General features: G+C 39.3%; 1 protein-coding gene across 1 annotated transcript in view; it reads left to right on the top strand.

The window, feature by feature from the left end:
- LOC122808663 (CD209 antigen-like protein E) overlaps positions 1-22,701 on the top strand; it is a gene marked incomplete at its 3' end in the record, with an annotated part of 466,626 nt that overhangs the window by 316,540 nt on the left and 127,385 nt on the right. Inside the window, 1 exon segment of the mRNA XM_044079639.1 lies at positions 3,539-3,711. Coding sequence (XP_043935574.1) covers positions 3,539-3,711 — 173 coding nt within the window.

Raw genomic sequence — 22,701 nt, 5'->3', positions numbered from 1 at the left:
TAAATGGCACATCCATGTACAACCATGTATAGACACTAACTGAGACATGTAACTCACAGGTGTATGTGTTTTGTCATGTGCCAAGAGAGAAGCAATTACTGAAAATTTCATCAACCAGGAGACTAAAATATGATGTCTATATCTCTGCACACAAAATCTGTGAATCCTGGATCAGATAATAAGGACAAGCCTGTCTGAGAGCAGGTGAGGCAGGGCTTGGAGCAGGACATCACTTCTGTGGGTGTCCAATAATAGGAGTCTTATCTCAGGTTGTTGCCTGCATACTAAGAACGAGGCACAGTATATTACCAAGGCATGTGCACTACAAGAGGGAGATTACAATCACAGACGTGGCACACAAAGGTGAAAGACTTCCTGTGGTCTTTGAGTAGTTAATGAAAATGGGCCCTCATAACCAATGGTGAGCTGGGTATTGGAGCTAGACAGGTAATGCCCATACCTCTCAACCTCTTAAAGCAAGAAATCTGGACAAAACCATAAATAAAAGTTGGACAAAGGCCCAAAAATAGGAACATTTTTTAAATATTTCTCTTACAAATTTAGAACGTTGATAGAATAACAGGGTTTGCATTAGCATTAATTTTCTTTTTTTTCTCAATTTTTTTTTATTTTTCAAATACAGTTGAATAAATTCCATAGTATTTGTATATAACATCTTAAATAACTATGTACACTAGTTACATCAGCCTGACACTATAAAGCATGAATTTTCTGAATGGTATGAAGTCTGAAACTCAAATGTTTGTTATTATTTTTTAACTTCAGTCTTTAATGATTTGCCACTAATTTGCCAGAAAGCCACAATTTTATGAAAAACAGACCAAAAATATGAGGGTTAAAAATCTGGACATTCTGCAAAAATATGTGCAGTTGAGAGGTATGGTAATGACCACATAGATATCCACAAAGGATGCAAGAGGTTAGTTTTAGCCATTACAATGATGTATGTTACAGTGCACTACATGTGTAGTAGGACTTATTCAGTAAGGGGCTTTTGCATGTCTGTCATCCAGGTACCTCTGGTCTATATCTATAATGCTCTTCACAACAGCATATGTCAATATCCATATATAGTATTTATAAATTCTGTCCTTTAACACTGTGATGGCTGGGATTGTGGTTTATCTCACTTTTATCACAGGTATCTTTTTTATGCTTTCATAGGCTCCAGTGGTAAAAAGTTCAGCACAGTGGGGCAGCGCATGTCTTATATTTGCAGGGCATCTGTGGCTCATGATGATGGCATTGTGCACATGTGCACATGACAGAATCTGACAACACAGAGACACTTTTGGTAGCACTAATGTCAGAGATTCATACGGAATCCTCACATATGAGGATGTTGAACAGTAAAAAAAAAACTCTAGCGTTACCAGTGTTTGGCAAATACCTTGCAGTTCTGAAACCCACTCAGGTTGCATATGTGCTTCCGTTTCAGATGGCATCAATGAACTGCACTGCCTCTAATTTGTGTGTATAGCCCATGGGGGAGTGGTGCAATACTATTTTATCTCCAGGTGCATCCCTGACCAGGGTGCAACAACTGGCAACCATCAGCAGATGTACAGACCAGTGATCCAGACAAGACAATAGCTACTAACACCACTTTGGAGGTGGAATATGTCCATGACTTGTTGAGCAATGATCAACACCTTCATGTCCTATGGGATGGAGCCATTCCATGCAAAAAGACATGAAGCTTAGAGATAGGGAACAGATGGTGTTGATCTGGTCCCTGCTGCATAACGTGGCCTCTACTGGTAACTGTCCCCTGATGTGCCTATACAGGTCTTGCTGTATATGGCTGTTGAAGAGTCTGAATGTGAAATGGCTGATCACAGAACCCTGCCACTGGAAAATGTGTTCCTTGACTCTTCTGAGCCTGCTACCAGACTACAGGGATACAAAAATTAACTCCCCAAGCCTTTCAACCTTATGATTGCATTGCTGTTAACTGTTCATGTGTCCCCACCCACCAAGGAAATGATGATGACTTTGCCCTGCCCATCACCTAACCTATATGGGTAATGTAATGTTTGATGCATGTCATAGCCAGTCCATCCATTGCTTGGGAGGCTTTTGGAAACATAAATGATATCCTGTGCATTGTAAGCCACCTGGCTGCTCAAAGAGTGGAAACCTCTCCTGCTAATGTACCATACACTTGCAGTTGGTGCATTGATGGTAATTTGTGTGAAAACAGTGGCTCCCATGTCATCAGGGAATTGTGCAGTGCTGTAAAACATCTGTATAGTGGTGGTTTTCTCCTGTGCAATATCTGGGAAACATATATACTCCTCCGCATGCTGCAGTATAATGTCAAATAACTGGTATAGGATATGCAAGGCTGATGCCTGTGAAATCCCTACTGTGGCCTCTGTATGCCACAGATGGTTCCCTGTAACTGGGGTGGTCAAAGCAGCACATATCTTAATGTCAACTGAGATGGACTATCTATGTATCCACCTTGATTATGCCTGTGGGTGACATAGTTTGGCAGCTACTACATGGGACTTCTATCTACACAGACATGCCCGATGGTAACATCCATGTTGGTGTGTTGATGTGGAAGGACATGGTATGCAAAATCTTGGGCCCCAGTTTCAAGACTAGGCCCTATCATTCTACAATGTAACACCTGTTGTTATTACTACCTACATTCTAGCATCCTGCACTGTATCTATTCCTGGTTTTAAGAACAAGGTACCACAGCTATGCAGAGGACTTACCTTATAAGTTTCTGAATCATTTTGCCATATTAGATAGCATTATTTACATATTGACTGCCCATCATTTACATATGGAACCTCATTGCCGTATCATCATTTGCCTATACTGTATATCACATTCTTTACCTCTAACATGACCGTGCCACTCAAATCACTGAATCATCCCTTCCCTGCATGTTTTCACTTTATGTGCAATTTTTGCACAGTGAATTACACTGTCTATAAATGCCAGTGTACATATATATATATATATATATATATATATATACACCTCCATAATGTCTGACCACAATGGTGAACTTGCACAACACAGAACCATTTCCATGAAACCCATACTGCCAAAACCTCAGAAAGCCAACAACTCATCAAAAGTCAAATTTTTCGACCACACCACACCTACAAACAAGTGATAACATGGGTCAAAAAGTGGGCGAGATTTTGCGGTTCAGAATATCGGCATTCAAGGTTTTGTGACAGTGCAGTTCGGAGTTTGTGGACACGTGTTTGCCATTGTGGTCATCGACATTATGGAGGTAAACCTATATATATATATATATATATATATATATATATATATTTTTTTTTTTCACTATTTACTGAAAATGTATACATTTTAACTAAACACATTAATACTTTTAACATCTTGTTTTTGATGAGATTTAACATATTTACACCTGCATCTTGCATACAGTTGTAGCTAAGCAGAGGACTATGTAAACATTCAGTTAAAGTAAAGAAGTCTGTCGGAAATTGATAGTTTATGGTTGTTTGTTTTGTTTTATTTATAGGAACCCAATGCAGTTTATTTCCTTGGGGCACCTCAAACTTTTCTGGCTGGACAACGTATTTTGGGAACAGCATCTACTTCTTCTCAAATCAAACATTAAACTGGAGCGACAGCAGGAATGCTTGTCTATCAATGAAGGCAGATTTAGTGGTCATCAACAGTGAAGCCGAGCAGGTAAGAAGTACCATGTAGAGATTTAAAAGAATGAACAAAATAGTGTAAGTTCACAAACTGTTAATAATGGCGATGACACTGAGGAGGCAAAATGTTTTGTCAGAAAATAAATAATACACCACATGTGCACCAAAGCTGAAGCCTCAGATATAAATAAATAACTTCAGTAAACAGAAAAACAGTCAAGTAGCATTCTAACAATTATAAGTAGTTGCATCAGCAGTAATTGTCACTTTTAGCTAGACAAATTTTCTTCAGTGCAAAATGAAAAAAACATAATCCGTTAACCATGAATAATGGTGCTTGGTATTATTGCATTGTGAACCCTCAGCCATGTAAACAGTATGATCATTAGAAAAGCAAAGATTTCAATTAGCATACCTATCTAGGATGTACAGTTAACAAAAATATATAAACAAAATTAAGAAACTGACAGGGCCCGTCATATTTTTAATATACTCAGCCCTTGTGTGCAAATCACAAATAACAGTTCCAGCAAACCAATATGAAAACTCAGTTTAGCAGAGCTTCTTGTTGTTTTCCTCAAAATAAACAAATTATAAACAAATATGTATTGCTGTCCTTATCTGTACCTTCAACCATATAGATTTTTTAGAATGTTTAGATTTTTGCCTCATATTTTTGGCCTGTTCTTCATAAAATTTGTGTCTTTCTGGCAAATAAATAATGACAGACATTTGAGTTTCAGACTTCATAGCCTTTAGAAAAATGTATGCTAACACCATAACTTTCATTCTAGCAACTTTCTAAGTTTATATGAACAATATTTAAAAATATGTCCCTATTTTGGGCCTTTGTCTTCCCATTATTTTAACTTTGTCCTGATTTCTAATGTTGCAAAGTTGAGAGGTATGTATGATTACATCCCTCCTGGTGACAATATATCTATACTTGAAGATATTCTGCATTGGATATCCAAAATATTTCCACAAGAAAAAAATACTAGTAGGTGATGTGAATTACAATTGGTTGGACATAAACTCTAACTCCGCTACATCTAGCATGAATTTATATCTTTTCACACAACTAATTAATAGCCCCACACATAATAGCAAGGCATCAAATTCCCTATTAGACTAGATCCTAGTATTAGATCCTAGCATTTACTCTACCACAGATACAATGTCAGCTTCTCCTAGTAATCATTTCCCATTCTAAATGATGAGGCATCTCATACATCCACTTAAACAGCATATTTATAAAATAACATGTAACTTTTTTCATTTTCAAGCTTAACCCATAAATGTTTGTTAGTAAAAACAGGTAATGTGATTTGGCTGTCGAAAAAGAGTAGAATGCTAAATCAGGACAGAGAAAAGACATGGAAAGAATGGCAAAAATATAAAACACCTCAATATCTTGAAAACTTCAGAATGCTTTGCAATCATGGTAGAAAGCAAATAAATAAAGACAAAAACTCTACTATAGTAACTTTCAGAATAATACTAAACATAACCCTAAAAAAATTTGGACATCCATTAAAGAAATCTTATATCCCGGCCAAAAATGAATCCCAAACTCCTCTTCTGATAAATTACCACTCAAAACTGCAATACAGTTTCACTCTTATTTTATAGACAGTTTAGCATCTTTGACCAAGGATTCCTCAATATCTAATCCCAACCCTGTCACACAACCATGTATCATCACATCCTCTTTCACCTTCAAACCTCTACCCACATCCTATATAAACTACGCTTAAACTGTACTCCTCGTCAGCTGATGACCTTCCAAGGGAGTACATAAAAATAGCAGCCAATAGCATTACCTATCCTGTCTCAGTCCTTATAAATAGGTCAGTCCAAGAATTCCACATTCCTTCTCTCTGGAAAAAGTCACACATTATTCCTCTGCACAAAGGAAGAATTTCAACAGACACAAATAACTTTAGACCTTTAGCAATCTTATCTCCACTCACCAAAATACTTGAAAAATGTATTCAAAAACAACTGTTAGATAATCCCTGCAGGAAGAACTCCTATCTCCTACACAGCATGGCTTCTGTCCTTCCCATAGTACTAGCACTGTCCTTCTAACCTATAGAGGCACTGTCAATAAAGCTAGAGAGAACAGCAAATTAATCTCTTCCTTATTTCTAGACTTGTCTAATGCCTTTGAAAGTTTGTCACAGTAAACTTCTACTTCAAATGTCCTCACTAGGTCTCTCTCAGCCCACCATTCTGTGATTCAAAAGCTACCTGTTCAATAGTTATCTGTCAGTAAAATGGCACTCCATGCTCTTTCCTTACCTTCTACTACCACAAGGCTCTATCCTTGGCCCCTTCCTCTTTAACATTTTCACCAACACCTTCTATGCATCCACACAAAAGACCACCCTAATACAATATGCAGATGATTCCACACTTATTTGCACATGACAACATGGTACACCTCCAAAAAATTACTCAAGAAGCTTTAACAACCACTGGAACATGGCTTCACAACTCATGTGCAATCCAAATAAGACCAAACTACTACTTTTCCCCCCAAATTCCCCCTCTCATGAGAAAACAAAATTTAAAGTCCTCTGTCTTGATAAATACAACCATTGAAGTAACTTGTCATAGCAAATTATTAATGGTGACAGTGGTTGATAGTCTTCCATTCAACATGCATATACAAAATTGCATAAGAAAAACTCATTAAAAACTAGGGATGTTTTACAGATCCAAAAACGTTCTCACCAATGCAATTAAAATAACACTCGCCACTACTTATCGCCTATCCACACTTCTTTATGGTGTTGCTATCCTAAATAACCTCCGGGCTTCACAAAAATTAAAACTTGAACAATGCTATAACAAAGTTGCTAAATTTGAAGCAAGTCCCCCTTTCAGAGCCCACCACTGTATAGCACTAAAATGCCTAAATTGGTTAGAACTGCCTCATCTATCATATACTCATCTTCTTACCAGCTATGAAATTATCCAGCATCCACCTGCCTGTCCAGCACTAATAACCATTCTACACAATTATGTTCCCAGCCTATCATTGTGATCCAAGGACCAAAAATTCCTGTCCGTCTACAAATCTGTCAACTCTGCTGGGCATTGTCTGTACATGTACAAGGTTGCTAAGGCCAGGAACTCCTTACTTGTATCCATCAGGTCAATACCCTCCCTCCCTTCTTTTAAAACCACTCTGAAATGCTTCCTGTCTAAAATCTGTCTCTGTTCTTGCTCAAAACCAGGATAAGCTATGTACCTAATATGAACAAGTACCTTTTTAATCCTTGTAACCTTACTCTGCCTTCTTCATTTACTTCCTTACTTCTATCAAATTCTGTTCCCTCACTTTCTCTCTAAATATACTATAAGTCTGCTTTCCCTCACTTCATATTACAATTCATGTTTGTATTAGACTAACTTTCCTTTAATTTCTCTGCAAACTGTCTAAAATGTCTCTAAATATTAAATGATTGTCATATAACTTGTATCGATTCATTCTTAACAAATCTTTTTATATTATGTCTGATTTGTTATAACTATTTAAACTGCAGATATTTTTGTTTTATTTTAGAAGATTGCAAAATTATTGTCTTAAAATGTTTTGTAATAATTTGGATCTATTCTTCACTGCCTTTGCTGAAAATGGGCTTCTACCCAGTTGGACTTTCCTGGTAATCAATTGTAAATAAATATAAATGATCTCAAACATATTACCTTGTATATACAGTGCACATGAGCATTAGGTGATAATATGGCAATCAATTTTATAGTCCTTGATCTTGGAACTTGTGCTGGCCTTTTCAAGTCTGATGCCAACACACACTTTTTCTTAAAAGAATACCGATCCGTCGTTGAATAAAGAACTGCTTAACCTCTTAAGTTGACTGATTTTTCCTCTGGAAAGAGGACATTGTTTATTTATTTATTTATTTTGCTAAGTTTTGCTAAGTTAGCTGCAGCCAGGATATGACATTCTGAACAGTTATACTAATCTTTTACTTTGACCTGTAGACTGTCGAGGCTGCAGTCTGGGATACCAGATCAGTGCTTCATGGATTTCTGTTTTTTTCAAAGGCCCAAAAATAGGGACAGAGTTTAAATATTGCTCTTATAAACTTAGAACATAGCTAGGATACCATGATTTGTGTTCACATGCATTTTGTGAATGACATGAAGTCTGAAATTCAAATGTATGTCATTATTTAGTGATTTCAGTTCTTGTCAATTTGCCAGAAATCCACAAATTTCATGAGGTACAGGTCAAAAATGTGAGGCGCAAATCTGGACAGTTAAAAGGTATAACTACAAGAGACTTGCTGGTATTCATAGTCAAATGGCATATATTAAAGATATCAAAGCAATGATTAGTGACTATGTGAAGGGTGGAAAAATTAAAAAAACAAAGGTATCATACATTTGCTAACAGCTTCAGACAGTTCACTTGACCCAAGTATCCCTTTTCAGGGCAACCCAGAAGCAATGTCTGTTGAAGTCACTTAGTCAGAGTCACACAGTAGACAAACTACGCCTGAGGGAATCAAACCCTGCACCTCAGGAAGCAGCTCATTAACTGCTCATAGGCTTATGTATCTGCATTAAGTACCAGACAATCTGCTGTAGCCTAGCATAGTGCATTTCACAAGTGCCTGCAAAAAGCAATCTAAATTAAAATGTACGAATAGTTAAACCATTAACATGAAATTCATATACTTCATTATGTTTAGTTTATTAACAGCCAAATAATACACACTCGATCAACAGACAACAAAACAAGGAATCCAAGGATCATACCCCCAAAAAATGTCTCATATGATGATTATGTTTCTCCTGTTTATTACATCTTATTCCTACCTTTACACCATATGCCATCTAGGATGCAGAAACCAAGTATTTACAGACACATACTCGCACACATATACACATACACACACACACACACACACACACACACACACACACACACACACACACACACACACACACATCAATTACAGTCCCATGTATGGCTGTACAACTCAGATAAAGTAAATGAATAAATTCATAAATTATAGCCCAGAAATATATCTCAGCTCACTGCTGGCTAACCCACTCAACTTCTTAGCTCAAGTAAGTGAAAAAATGTAATATGGTTTGTTTTCATTTCTGTTAATGTATCTGTGCCTAGTCCTAAGAGATAATTTAAGAAAGGTGTTTAAAGACAAAAAAGATCAATGATGAAGACACAAAATCAGATACAGATAAAATAGTTCACTTACATACTTAGAAAATTGCTAGAATAACAAGCTTTTGATTATCAAGCATTTTCTGATGGATGCAAAGTCCGAAACTCATATGCCTGTCATTATTTACTGAATGAAATCCCCAGCAATTTGCCAGAAAAACACACATTTTACAAGTCACAGACCAAAATCCCTTTCAACTACTTTGCTCAAGAAGTCTGGATAAAGTCAAACATAATGGGAAAACAAAAGGCCAAAAAAGGATACATTTTAAATATTATTTTATTTTACCCATTTAGTAACCAGGTAAGCCCACTGGGCAAAGTGCCCCTCCTTTCATGGACATTCCAAGAGCACTGTCTGTTCAGTCACACAGTAGAGAATTGGAGGTGGAATGATTCAAACCCTGTATTTTTGACCACAGGAAGTTTGTTAACAGTTGAGAGACTTAAATAGCAGGCAGCTGTAATTCATCTAAATGTTAACAGAGCAACAGATGTTGCATGGAAATGCATTTTCTGAACAATATAAGCTATAAAACTCTAACAACAACCATAACTGACTGACAGCAATCCTCACTGATTTACCAGAAAAAATAAGTTAACAGAACAAGGCATATGTATGAGATAAAATCAGATAATGCTCAGCAAAATCAAAGACGGATAAGAGGCATCTTTTCCACTTAAAAGGTCAAAAGAAAAATAAGTTTTGCATCAACATACATTTTCAATAACAAGAACTATAAAACTATAATGACCAATATTATTGGCTGACTGCAATCCTCAGTGACTTACCAGAAAAGGAAGAAGTTAATAAAAATCAGGTAGTTAGTGAAGAGGATTATGGTTCTAAGCTCGAAATGAGCTGCTTCCTGTAATCATGGTTACAGGGTTTGGCCTCCATTTGCTTACTGTATGACTCTGAGTAAGACGCTTAACCAGACAGTGCTCTGGGGATGCCCTAAAATGGGTTGATGAGGCATAAATATGAGATAAAATTAAGTCATTTTCTGAAGAATTATGAAACTATAATGACTGGCCTTATGACTGCTTGTAATTCATTTATCTCTTACCAGATTGTTGTACAATCCATGTCCAAACCACAGATGAAGTAAACTACACATGCACACACAGACACACACACACACACACACACACACACACACACACACACACACACACACACACACACACACACACACACACACACACACACACACACACACACACACACACACACACACACACACACACACATATCCCACTTTAAAGTAGTCACAGTTCATGCAATTGAAATGCTTTTGCGATACCCAAAGTTCCATCCTGTCTGGATTCTACTGCTTACATGTTCGGAGTTCAAAGAAAGTAAAGAAGAAACTGGGGCTTGAAAACAGCAGCTTGTGGTATTGTGTAGCCAGCCAGGGTTTTGGGTGGCAGTTTGAATTGCCTCTAGTGTAATCCACCACTGCCTACAAAGGGAGTAAGCAGAAACCTTTTAAATGAGAAGACATCTGGATGTTTTCTGCCTGTGGTGAAGGATATTTTAGCTTTACTCCTTTTAGTGGAACTGCAAAGAGAAGGGATCTATTGTTGTGAGGGATTTTCTCAACATTTTTTGCCAGGTACTGTGCTTGTAAAGAAATATTACGTCTGAGTATAAAAATATATATTAATTTTGACTTGAGCTGTGAAAAGCCTGTAGAAAAGAAACACAAATAGGTCATTTGCTTTGAATGAAAAACTGTTTTGTATGAGCTACATTTTCATGTTTTCTGAACTTTGCTGATAGAATTAAGGAAATTAGTGAATAAGGTAGACAATGAGATAGAGAGAAAAGTGAGGAGACTACTAGGACAAAAAGGTGAGAGTATCTGACAAACTTATGGATCTGGAATTGCCTGGTGTGATGAAAAGGTAAGAAATAAAAAATACTGAATTAAATTTCATCAGAAGAAGTTGTCAATATTAGATCCACATTTTCTTCTCTGCTCTTAGTATGTGCTTTCATTTTCTTGTTGTGAGGAGTTCCTGATTGTGGTCTCAGTCATGCAGTTTACTACTACAGATTTATTTAATATTAAAATGTCAGTAATAGTTTTTTTATCCCTGCATGGTTGGGTTTCCACTAACTTGAAAGAGTTAATTATTCTCTATTACCATTTGTAGACCATTCACGGGCATTCTGTTATTCCACCTGAAACTAGTTCCATATGTATAGCTTGATTTGTCTGGTGTGTAACCATTTACTTGTCATGTGATGAATTTATAAAATTGCTGTCTCAGTGGCTTATGCTGTGTTGGTGCCTCCCACGGCTTCCATTAAAAGATCACTACAAGAAACAGCTGAAAAAAAATATGTTTAATCTTTTCCTGAATTGCTACACATTGCAAACCATTATGCACAAGAAAAAATATCCACTAGTAATTTTATTCTGTTTGTAACCCTGAATGCCCTCCTGCGGGCAGACATCCTGATGAGAATTTGTTTTCTTGTAAGGCTAAATCTTCATAATGCATTCTGAAGGCACTGCTTATAATGCTATGATGCCCGTGGCTGGACTGTCACATCAAAGTTCCATTCACTTAGAATGGAAGAACTGAGAAGTAGTGCTAACTTAGAGAGGCCTCAGTAAAAAGTATCATTAATTCTGCTACAGTGCCTTTTACAAATGTGTTTATGTGTTAAACATTCTGTGAAAAAAAAAAACTTCCGTAACTATCACCTCTTTGCTGAGATAAAAAAATGTTTTCTGAAAAAAAAAAAAAAAAAAAATATATATATATATATATATATATATATATATATATATATGGTTCCACTTGAAATCATCGAATTATCATTTCATTGAATTGCAAACCATCGAGACCAACTCGTCGAAAACCCATTTCATCGAAAACTCATTTCATTGAATCTCAAATCATTGAAAACTATTATTATATATATATATATACTTTTTCATGCCTTTCTGAACTAGTATAGTCCTGTTTTCAGGTTATTGCTAAATCCAGGGCTGTTACAAGTTTTTGTATTGCCCATACCTTACTTGAATAGAAGGAAGTTTCTCTGTTCACCTGTGTTTGAGCCCAGAAGTTAGTAGTTTATCAGCCATTTTGGACTAATTTCTATCTCTTTCACTTCCCTGCTATAAAAATCACATTTGTGCAGTCTGTAGCTAGAGTTAAACTATTCTTGGCTCCACATAGTCTACTCTTCAATTTTTTCCCTTGGAACTAGACAAACCTTCAACTTTAGCACTCACACCATTCATTTCATAGTCAAGCACTTGCTTAAAACTCATAGGTTCATAGGTTCATACTAGGCTATCTGCCCTAGGGCATTTATAAGCCTAGCCAGAGTGTGTTTGGCTTTCGCTACCCATTTTAAATTAATTTTGCTATGCCCTTTTTCGAGGTTAGTATACTGTGCCTCTGTCTAACAGTGACACAGAAGTGATACCCGGGGTAAACCTACGATCTCCCATCCACTCATCAAGATTCCTCTTGAAGATAGTCAATGAGGGACTATGCCTAACCTGGACTGGGATTTTATTCCAGAGTGAAGGGAGCCTCTGGGTTATGAATCTGTCCCTCCAGCATGTCTTATTTATTTCAGTGCTGAGGTTCAAGTCTCTCGAGCGCGTAGCTCGATGGGATTTGGATTTTCTGAGGTGCAGCATGTCCATTAATTCCGGGTTGGACATGGCTTTATACGTCAGGCACAGATCACCTCTGAGCAGGCAGTATGCCACTGAGTAGAGCTGGAGTTTCTGTAACCGGGCAGCATATGGCATCGTTTTGAGCCCTTTGATCCTCTTGGTGAGGTACTTTTGGGGTCTTTCCAGTTGCTGCAGGTGTCTGGTAAGGTACATCCCAAAAGGGGCATAGTACTCAATTATGGGCCTGATGAGGGATAAGTAAAGAGGCACGATGACCTCCCCTGATCTAGATGTGAATCCCTTCATGATTAGGTGGGCTATATAAAATGTTCTTCTAACCACTTTGGCCACGTGGTTGTCAAATGAGAGATTGCTATCAACTTGGGTCCCCAGGTCCCTAATTACTTCTTCTGTACTTAATGGATTACCACCTATGTGGTAATTTGTGGGCACTTTCATTTTGCCAAAGGGGATGACTATACACTTTGTGGCGTTTAGCTTGAGGCCATGGCTCTGGCATCAGTTGTCTGTTTCTATGAGGCCCTTTTGGAGGATGCTTGTGTCGGCTGGAGAGTCGATTATGGCGCCCAGTTTGCAGTCATCTGCAAACTTGGTCAGCCACAGTCCTTCCATGTTGGCCTGTACCTCCGAGAAATATATACCGAACAAGAGAGGTCCCAGGACTGAGCCTTGTGGGACACCACTTGTAACTGGTTTGGAGTCTGACATGGCTCCAGCAATTCTAACCATGTGGGTTCTGTCCTTGAGCCAGTTTGCAACCCATCTAGTGACATAGGGGTTTATATTTAAGCTGGTGAGCTTATCTATAATGCCCGAGTGGGGTATTGTATCGAAGGCTTTTGCGAGGTCCAGGTAGGCTGTGTGGACCACCTTCCTCTAGTCAATGGCCTTGGTGACTGTTTCAAAGAAATCGACCAGGCTTAAGAGGCAGGATCTGCCCTTAACAAAGCCGAACTGGGTAGGGTCCCCAATATCTTTATTTATGAGGTCCATGATGATCCTTTCCATAGCTTTGCAGACCAAGCTAGTCAGGCTTATGGGGCGATAGTTTCCAGGGTCCGTTGTGGCACCACCTTTGTGGAGAGGGACCACTGTTGCTGTACGCCACTCTTTGGGTACATATCCTCTAGTAAGGCTGAGATTGAACAGTAGTTTTATGTTTGGGTTTAGCTCTTCTTGGAGTTCATGTAGGAAGCAGCCCGGGACACCGTCTGGTCCCATTGATGCTGTGTTTTTTGCTTTGGAGAGGGCAGCTCTTACCTGAGCATCTGAGATGTCAGGGGGGCAGCACTCTGCTGGGACAGATATTTGCCCTTTTGGTGGGGATGTGAGGGAGAAGTTCACGCTGAACCTGTCAGCTAGGATGTTGGCAATGTCTGTGGGTTTGGTGTATTTTTTGTCATTTTGGACTAATTCTGAGCATATCTGGGAATTCCCACCCAGGTTCCTAACATAACTAAAGAAAGCCTTGTGATTATCCTTAGTGTCCTGTGCAATTTTTCTCTCGAAGCTGGCCTTAGACGATTTTATGAGTGCCCGTAGTTTTTTGCTAATACTGATCAGAGATGCCTTCCCTTTTTGGGATTTTGTTCTATCTTGTAGTAGCTTCCTCCTTCTATTGTATGGTTTGTTTATGGCTGAGGTCCACCAGACAGGACATCTGCCTTTGGAGGATTGGGTCTTGGTTTTATTTGGGATTGCATGATCCATGCATTCATTCCTGAAGGTGTTCATAGAATGTGTTTATGAAGGATTCTGCGGTCTGGGCCATATTTTTCACAGGCCCGGGGGCTTCCACCTCGGTTTTGATTAGTGTGAAATTTGCTTTAGAGAAGTTTTTCACTGTGGTTTTCTGGGCAGGGGGTGGGGTCGGGATGTGAATATCCAGTGAGATTAGTTTATGGTCTGATCTTACCAGTGAGGGATAGACTTCTGGTCTGGAGCTTAGAGTCCCCATGTTGGTGATGATCAGGTCCAGTATGTTTTCCCCTCTTGTGGGAGTGGTAACAAGTTGTTCCATAGTATATGAGTTTATAAATTCTAGGAACCTTTGTGCTAGGGTGTTAGAGCTAGAGTAATGCTCCCAGTCTATGTTTGGGTAGTTGAAATTGCCCAATATAATGGTGTTTGGAGAGACCTTCATAATTTCCAGTGTTCTCAGGAAGGCTGAGTGGGGTTCCTGGGTTTGGGAAGGTGGTCTGTAGCAGGCTATAAACTGGAAGACAGTTTTACCCACTGTTAGTTGCACATGGATAGTCTCTGATGCTTCATGCTGTGCCACCAACCTGGAGGTGTGGGTATCTTTGACGAATATGGATACTCCCCCTCCTTTTGTAGTTCGGTCCAAGTTTTGGGGCTGAAAAGCATGGTATGAGGTATAACCTGGTAGTGCTGGGGTGCTCTAGGGAGCCTTGAACCAGGTTTCTGTTACTGCACAGATATCGATGTTCTCCATGCTAAGGAGAGTTTTGAGTGCATGCATCTTGAGGTTTAGACTTCTGGCATTGAGTAGCATTACTCTTAGTTTCTTATCCCTTGTGATACCTATGGAGGTGAATTTGTCTTTTAAGCCTTGCCTAAAAAAGGCACTATGGGGGTAGCAAGAGCCTTTGCCAATATCCAAAAGCCCAGGGGTGACACGTGCAAGCCGTTCCTAGCGAAGCATCAAGGCTTGTCGAACATGTCATCCCAGGCTGACAGGCATTGGATCCCCTTTGAATGATGCCAACACTTAAGCCAATTGTTGAAATTGATCATCTTGTCTTCATATTGTGGCATCATTCTTGGTGAGGGTAAGATGCTACTCAAGGTCAGGGTCATACTGGCCTGGGCTACATGCTCAGAGAGCTCCTCTATGTCTCTTTTCATGTAGTCCAGGGAGGTACATCTCAGGTCATTCACACCAGCATGGACAATGACTGAGTCATATTTGTACTTGCCTTGGAGTGACCTGAGTGCTTGTGTTATGTGGCGGATCCTAGCGCCCGACAGGCAGCTCACCGTGACCTTCTCCTTGTTCAGCCTGGTGAGCAAGCACTAATTAACCCTAGCACTAAATCCCCCTATACTGTCCAGAAGGACAAGGCTCTCTATTCGTCCCCACCAGCCAATCAGAAAAACAGCTTACTCTACCTATTCAGGCATGTCCAAAGGGCAGTTTCTGGTGTACTCTCCAGTCCAACTGGTGAATCTGGGCATTTTGAGGGAATGTTACAACTGCCTCATGTACACAGACAACCCTCTCCTCCTACCACCAAACACTAATATATGTGAGAGATGCAATTATACAGCCAAACTGGAAGCAAAGCTCTCTCAACCCAAGACTGGAGCTGACAGTCAAGAGGAAAAGGGTAATACATGCAACACACCACCAGTCTCAGATAGACCTAATAAACCAACACCGGCAAATAACACACATGAATACATGTAAACATACTCGAATGCTCTAAATAAAAATCTGCAAAAGCAACAGAGACCTCCAAAGCAGACATCCAAGCATCCTCTACACCCCATCACCAACCATGAAACACATACTTCACATAATCAGTGTGCCACACAATCACAGCCCTTAATGCAAAATAACATACCCAGCACACTAGTTGTCAGAAAAATATGTTTTAATGTGTGTATTAATAATATGCTTAGTGCATTTAGAGCTTGAAAAGGGTTAACACATGTATTCCATTTCATACTGCATAAATCTGTACAAACTGCAGATGCTTTTCTGATCTTGTATTGTTAGCTAAAATCTTGCTTGTGCCTTGGAAATTTACTGAGAAGCAGATGATTTCTGCTTATGTTAGGAAAATAATGAATAGAACAATACTACTTGTGTGACGCTTAGACAAGAAGTTCCGTTTGTGCTGTGAGAAAATACACAGCTGTAGAAGCTATAGATAATTAGGACAAAGCCTGTTTGAAAATATGAACTGCAATCAGCATTTGCTTGTATCTGAATTAGAAGAGTACCTTGAAATGTAACACTGTACAATGGAAGCTTGTAAACGGATTAGTGCCCACCAAGGCCAGGTTGTTTTTCTCAAAAGTTTCTCACAAATCTAGTCATGTCAGCAGAAAATCTGAGTAACATCTGCTGTAGAACAATACTGAAAGTTGTGTTTGATTATGTCAGCCATAGAAGGCCATGTCTTGTAAAATAGTATAAGAATAAGCATACTTCCTGTTAGTAGTTAGACAAATCCTTGTATTTGCATGTTTTTGTCTCCTTGCGGCAAGTTAATAAATATGCCTTAACTGAACCTTATGTGTATTGGTCTTTGAAGTTTTTTTCCTTTGACAGATTGGTCCTTCGGACTGGAAACCCTCACTTTGCCTTGGATCAGACAGGCCAGGTGAATCTACTTTTTTTCTGTTTTAGATCAGGGACTAGATTTGTATTTATTTTGTTAAGACTTTGTTTATACAAGTCAGGGACAAAAAGATTACCGTCTTGTCATAGATTAGGGAAACAGAGCAGGTAGGCAGTCATTCTGAAGAGACTATAACAAAATCCATGGTACCACGTTAAAAATAAGGAGTTATGTAACGATTAAAAGGGTAGAACAAAATGGGCAATAATTGTACAAAAAGATCCCAAAGTCCGCTGTTAACCGAAGACGCGAAATACATGCAGTCACAGTGCGCTGATAATATTAAATGCTACTCAAAATGGGTTAATAAGTATGAATTTAATGGTAAATTAGAAAAATCCTCACTTGTCAAACTCATCAAACAGCTTAAAACCGATTCTAAAGATCAGGTAAAAAAGCAACATCAATTAGGAATTCCTCAGGCACACAGGTGGATTGAGGAAGTAAACCGAAGGGAATCAAAGAGTAATAATTCAAAAGCAATGTTTTTAGATAAGGAGGACAATAACTTATTAATAGCATCAGCCCCTCTGCCTCCCTTACCAGAATATGAGACAATTGAACAAGTTAGCCCATCCCTGCGATATCCTGCTGTCACTGTAAGTAGAGACACTACAAAAGCGAAACCGTTTATTAGAGATCCTGTTGAGACCAGGTCTCAAACACAAGCAGGAAACTCAAAAGGGGACATTAAGTTATATCAAATGGGTAGAAATTCACAATCTATGAGTGAAGAAGAAATATGCCCAGTTATAGAAGTGCCTAATCCTCAGGCAGGGCAAGAAGGTCAGAACCCGACTATTCTAGTGTATAGACCCTGGACTCCGGAAGACATCCGAAAAGCCAGTGAAGGAATTCCCCATCCAAAAGTTAATTTTAGAAAGTTCTTAGAAGATTTGCAAGGAATGAGGCTAAGTTATAATTTAAATGGAGAAGAGGTAGAAAAAGTAGTCAGACAAAGTGTGGGACCAGACTGGCATATCATTAGTGGCGACTGGAATCCCCGTGACGCTGCGCTCAGGCCCCTCCCACATAGCAGCGCAGAATTAGACAACAGAGTGAAAGGTCTTACAGACCGCATCTCTGAGAAATGGAAGCCTAGGGCAGACTGGACTTGCATTAATCAATGCATCCAACAGGAAGGTGAAACTATTGACAGATATTATGCCAGACTATTAGAATGTTTTAATAACCATTGTGGAATGCAGGTTCCTGAAGATCAGACACACAATTCCCCATATGAGCAGCAGTTAAAGAATGCATTTTTGAAAGGCAGTATTGCACTCATAAGCAGGTTTATCACAAAGCACATGGTAGATCATCATACAAGCAGGTTACAATCATTACTTGAATATGCTAGGCATGCCGAAAGGCATTTTAATAGCAAAAAGAAAAAGAAAGCCCAAGTATTTTCTGTAGAAGATGGAGCAGAAGTTTATGTAGTACAGTCCAGGAAAAAAGGCAAGAGAAATGCCCAGGGAAGCAAACAATCTGATCAGTGATCAGAGGACTTTGAAGGGCGAAAGAAAAGGGGTGAATGTTTTAAATGTGGTAAAAAGGGACACTTGGCAAGGGATTGCAAGAAAAACAAGAAAGCAACCACGGACGATAAGGAGGGTGAGGACTGACTATATGATAGTCAAGAATCACGAGAAGAGGACAGCAGAGAAAGGACAAATGAGACTGTGATAGAGGGAGTAGAGAATGTGACAGAAGAAATAGAAGAAGTGCAGGAAGTCATGGATAGTGAAGAAAATTAAATATTAGATTTGGCTTTATTGAGCTTAGAGCTCTATTTAGCAGACACGAAACCAGAAGTTACACTCCTGGTAGAAGGGAGGGAAGTCCGATTCTTGTGTGACTCAGGGGCATCACGGACCCTGATATATCCCTCCAAACTGCCAGAGAACTCAGAGTCACCTGATTACATATTAGTGAAAGCAGCTAATGGACAGCTGTATCGGAAGCCCGTCTCCCATAATATTGTGATAACTGATCCTGTTTCAGGATTGACCCAGAAAAGCAAAATTGTTGTTTCTGCAAAATGCCCAGTAAACCTCTTGGGCAGAGACCTTATGCATCTATTTGGTATAGCAGTAGTTCCGACTATGCAGGGTATGGAAGCACAGCGACAAATTGATACCTTTGCGGTGCAAACGGAGGGTAAAATATTTTATTGGTACAGCCAGGACTTGGTTATGACTGGTCCAGGTGCAGTGACCGAAGAGTTGATAAACGTAGCCATCAGCAAGTTCCCCTCCCTTGACATTGATAAACAGCATTTGTTGCACTGTACTCTGTATTATTGTAACACACCAGGACCTGATAAGGAATATGAGCAAGAATTGTTTAGAAATTGTGCAAACAGATTGATATTATGTAATCTGTACTGGGACACAGAAGGGAACAGTGAAGCCAGATGTTCATTGCCCCAGGAGGTCTTGGCACTCTATAAATCTAATCAATTACCACACATTAGCTTAACTAAGGACAAGAATGTAAAATGGGTAGATTTCGGAGAAAAAGTCATGAGATGGGAAAAACAAACAGAGTTAGAACTGCCAGAACAGGGAATACAAATGCAGAAGTTGAATTGGATAACTCAGACCCACCCAGCTGTACACTTGCAGTCTAGCAAAGAAGCTGATTAGCACTCCTATTGAAGGAGGAAGAGAATGCTTTACAGAATATACCAGAAACTCTCTGGTCAACAGGAAAATCAGATGTAGGACTTATTCATACAGCAGGACCAGTTACTATTACACCAAAGTCAGCATTTAGACCACAAAAAAGACAGACCACAAAAAGGAATCAAACCTATTATAGCAGCCTTATTTAAGGAAGGGGTGCTGGTGGAATCTCCTGATTCACCATGTAACACACCCTTATTTCCTGTTAAGAAAGCGAATGAAGAGTGGCGTACGGTCCAAGATTTACAAGCTGTAAATGATGCAGTAATACCAAGGGCACCTACGGTGCCAGACCCACACACCCTGTTGAATGATTTAAAACCTCAACAGAAATATTTTTCTGTGGTAGATATCAGCAATGCGTTCTTCTTGATACTGATACACCCTGACAGCCAGTATTGGTTTGCATTCACATTTCAGGGGAAAAGGTATACATATACGCGACTACCACAGGGATATTGTGAAAGTCCAATAATATTCTCACAAGAAATGGCAAGCAACTTGGCGGGATTTACCACACCAAGAGGTAGCCAGATTTTACTTTATGTTGATGATATCCTGCTGGCGGCCCCCACCCAGCAAGATTGTAAAGAAGATACCATAGCGCTATTACAATTTTTAGCCACTGAAGGACATAAAGTAAACAAAAATAAACTGCAGCTTTGGAAAAAACAAGTCAAATACCTAGGATATGTAATATCCAAGGAAGGTAGGACATTAGATGAGGACAGAAAAGTAGCGATTTTGCAAGCACCAAAACCCACTACCAAGAAGGAAATGGTGTCCTTCCTGGGTACAACTATTTTTTGTCAGAATTGGATTCTAAACTATGCCTTGGAATCTGCACCAATGACTAACCTGATTTATAAAAAGCCTGTGGCAGCACAGAATTTGTTACAATGGACACCAGAAGCAGAATGCTTTCTGCAAACTGAAACAGTTAATAGCGTCCTCATTAGTTTTGGGATTACCAAAGTATCATAAATGTTTTTTCCAAACTGTAGATTCTAAGCAAGGTTATATGACATCAGTGTTAACACAGCAGCATGGGGACAAACAACACCCTATTGCCTTCTATTCATCACAACTGGACCCAGTGGCACGGTCTTTACCCCACTGTGTACAAGCAGTAGTTGCAGCTGCAATGGCAGTACAGGCTTTGGCCTCAGTAGTTTTGTTTCACCCTCTCACATTGAGAGTGCCTCATGCTGTCACAATTATTTTACTGCAAGAGAAGGTAGCATATATTTCCCCTGCTAGGCATCTTTCCTGTATGACCATATTGTTGAGCCAACCTCATATGATAATTGAATGATGTACAACTTTGAAGCCTTCTACCTTGCTCCCAACCCCTGCAGATGGCACACCACACAGCTGCCTGCAGGTGATTGAGCAAAAGACACTGCCTAGAAAAGACCTTATGGATGTTCCCTTGGATGATGCCGAGGTGACATACTATGTGGATGGCTCATGCAAAAGGGGTCCTGCAGGACAGAACGTAGTAGGATATGCAGTAGTTTCTGATATTGAGATTATAGAAGTAAAATCTTTACCACACAATTTATCTGCACAGGCAGCAGAATTGATTGCCTTGAAACGGGCATGTACCTTAGCAAAGGGTAAATGTGTGAACATTTTTACTGGCAGTCAGTATGCTTTTTCTACTGTACATGTTTTTGCGCAACAGTGGAAAAATTGAGGAATGATAACATCTACTGGCAAACCAATCAGTCATGCACAGTTCATGGCAAACCAATCAATCATGCACAGTTTATTTTAGATCTTTTAAAATCTATTCAGTTACCTCAGAAAGTAGCTATTTGTAAATACACAGCTCATACCAGGCAACAGGACAGGATTTCAAAAGGTAATGCGAGAGCTGATACAGCTGCAAAGCAGGCAGCTTCAGAAGTATTTATTTCAAATGAGGAATTACAACCCCCTGAGATTTTAGACTTAGAAATGTTAAATACAATGCAGACACTTACTACGCAAGTTGAAAAACAAAGATGGGTAGAACGAGGAGCAATTCTCGAAAAGGGGCTGTACATCTCTAAAGAAGGGAAACTGATATTGCCGTCTAATTTGTTTAGATATGCAGCTTTGTTGAGCCATGGGCAGTGCCATGTCTCAACAGGGGGGATGGTGCAGCTGGTGAACCAAGTGTTCACGACATATGGATTCTTAAATTACACTAAAAAATTCTGTTCGATGTGCCATGTTTGTAATAAACATCATGCACAAGGGGCGTTAAAGCCCAAGCAAGGGAGTTTCCCTACACCACCGTATCAGTTTCATACTATCTGTATGGATTTCATAGAGTTGAATAAATGTGAAAATAAGAAGTATTGTCTTGTCATTGTAGATATGTTTTCCAGTTGGTTGGAAGCCTTTCCGACTAAAAATCCAGACGCAGCAACTGTGGCCAAAGTTCTTGTTAAAGAAATCATCCCTAGATTCGGCATTCCGGAAAGGATCTACAGTGACAATGGCACACACTTCGTAAACCAGACCATACAAAAGTTAAGTAGACATTTTGGTATTTCTTTAAAAAATCATTGTGCATATCACCCACAATCTGCAGGGCTAGTAGAGAGGCATAATGGGATTTTAAAGAATAAGATAAGGAAGTTAATAGTAGAAATGTAGAGAAATTGGGTGTACTGTCTGCCCCTGGCATTGTTGAGCATGAGAACTGTTCTGAATGCAAAAGGATTGACTCCTTTTGAAAAATTATTTGGAAGGGCTTATTATATACCTCAGTGGAAATCTCTCATGCCCGCAGACCAGGAAGCTGACAGTACACTAGCTGAGTACATGTGAAACTTCTTAAATTCTAAACATTTGTTGCAGTCAAATTCTGTTTCAGATAAAGAACGAACCAGACCATCAGAAGTGGCAGTGTCCCCTGGAACTTGGATCTGGGTGAAGACAGTAAAGAGAAAGAATTGGGCATCACCAAAGTGGGAAGGTCCATATCAAGTGCTTCTGTCGACACCCACTGCAGTCAAGATAGTGGAGTGTGCCTCCTGGATCCACCTGACGCACTGTAAATTAGTAAAGAAC

Source organism: Protopterus annectens, chromosome 8.part0 (genome assembly GCF_019279795.1).
Source record: "Protopterus annectens isolate FY-2018-M chromosome 8.part0, PAN1.0, whole genome shotgun sequence".
NCBI classification, from domain to species: domain Eukaryota; kingdom Metazoa; phylum Chordata; order Ceratodontiformes; family Protopteridae; genus Protopterus; species Protopterus annectens.
The sequence above is the reverse complement of the archived record's forward strand: the minus strand, read 5'-3'. Positions and strand labels throughout refer to the sequence as shown.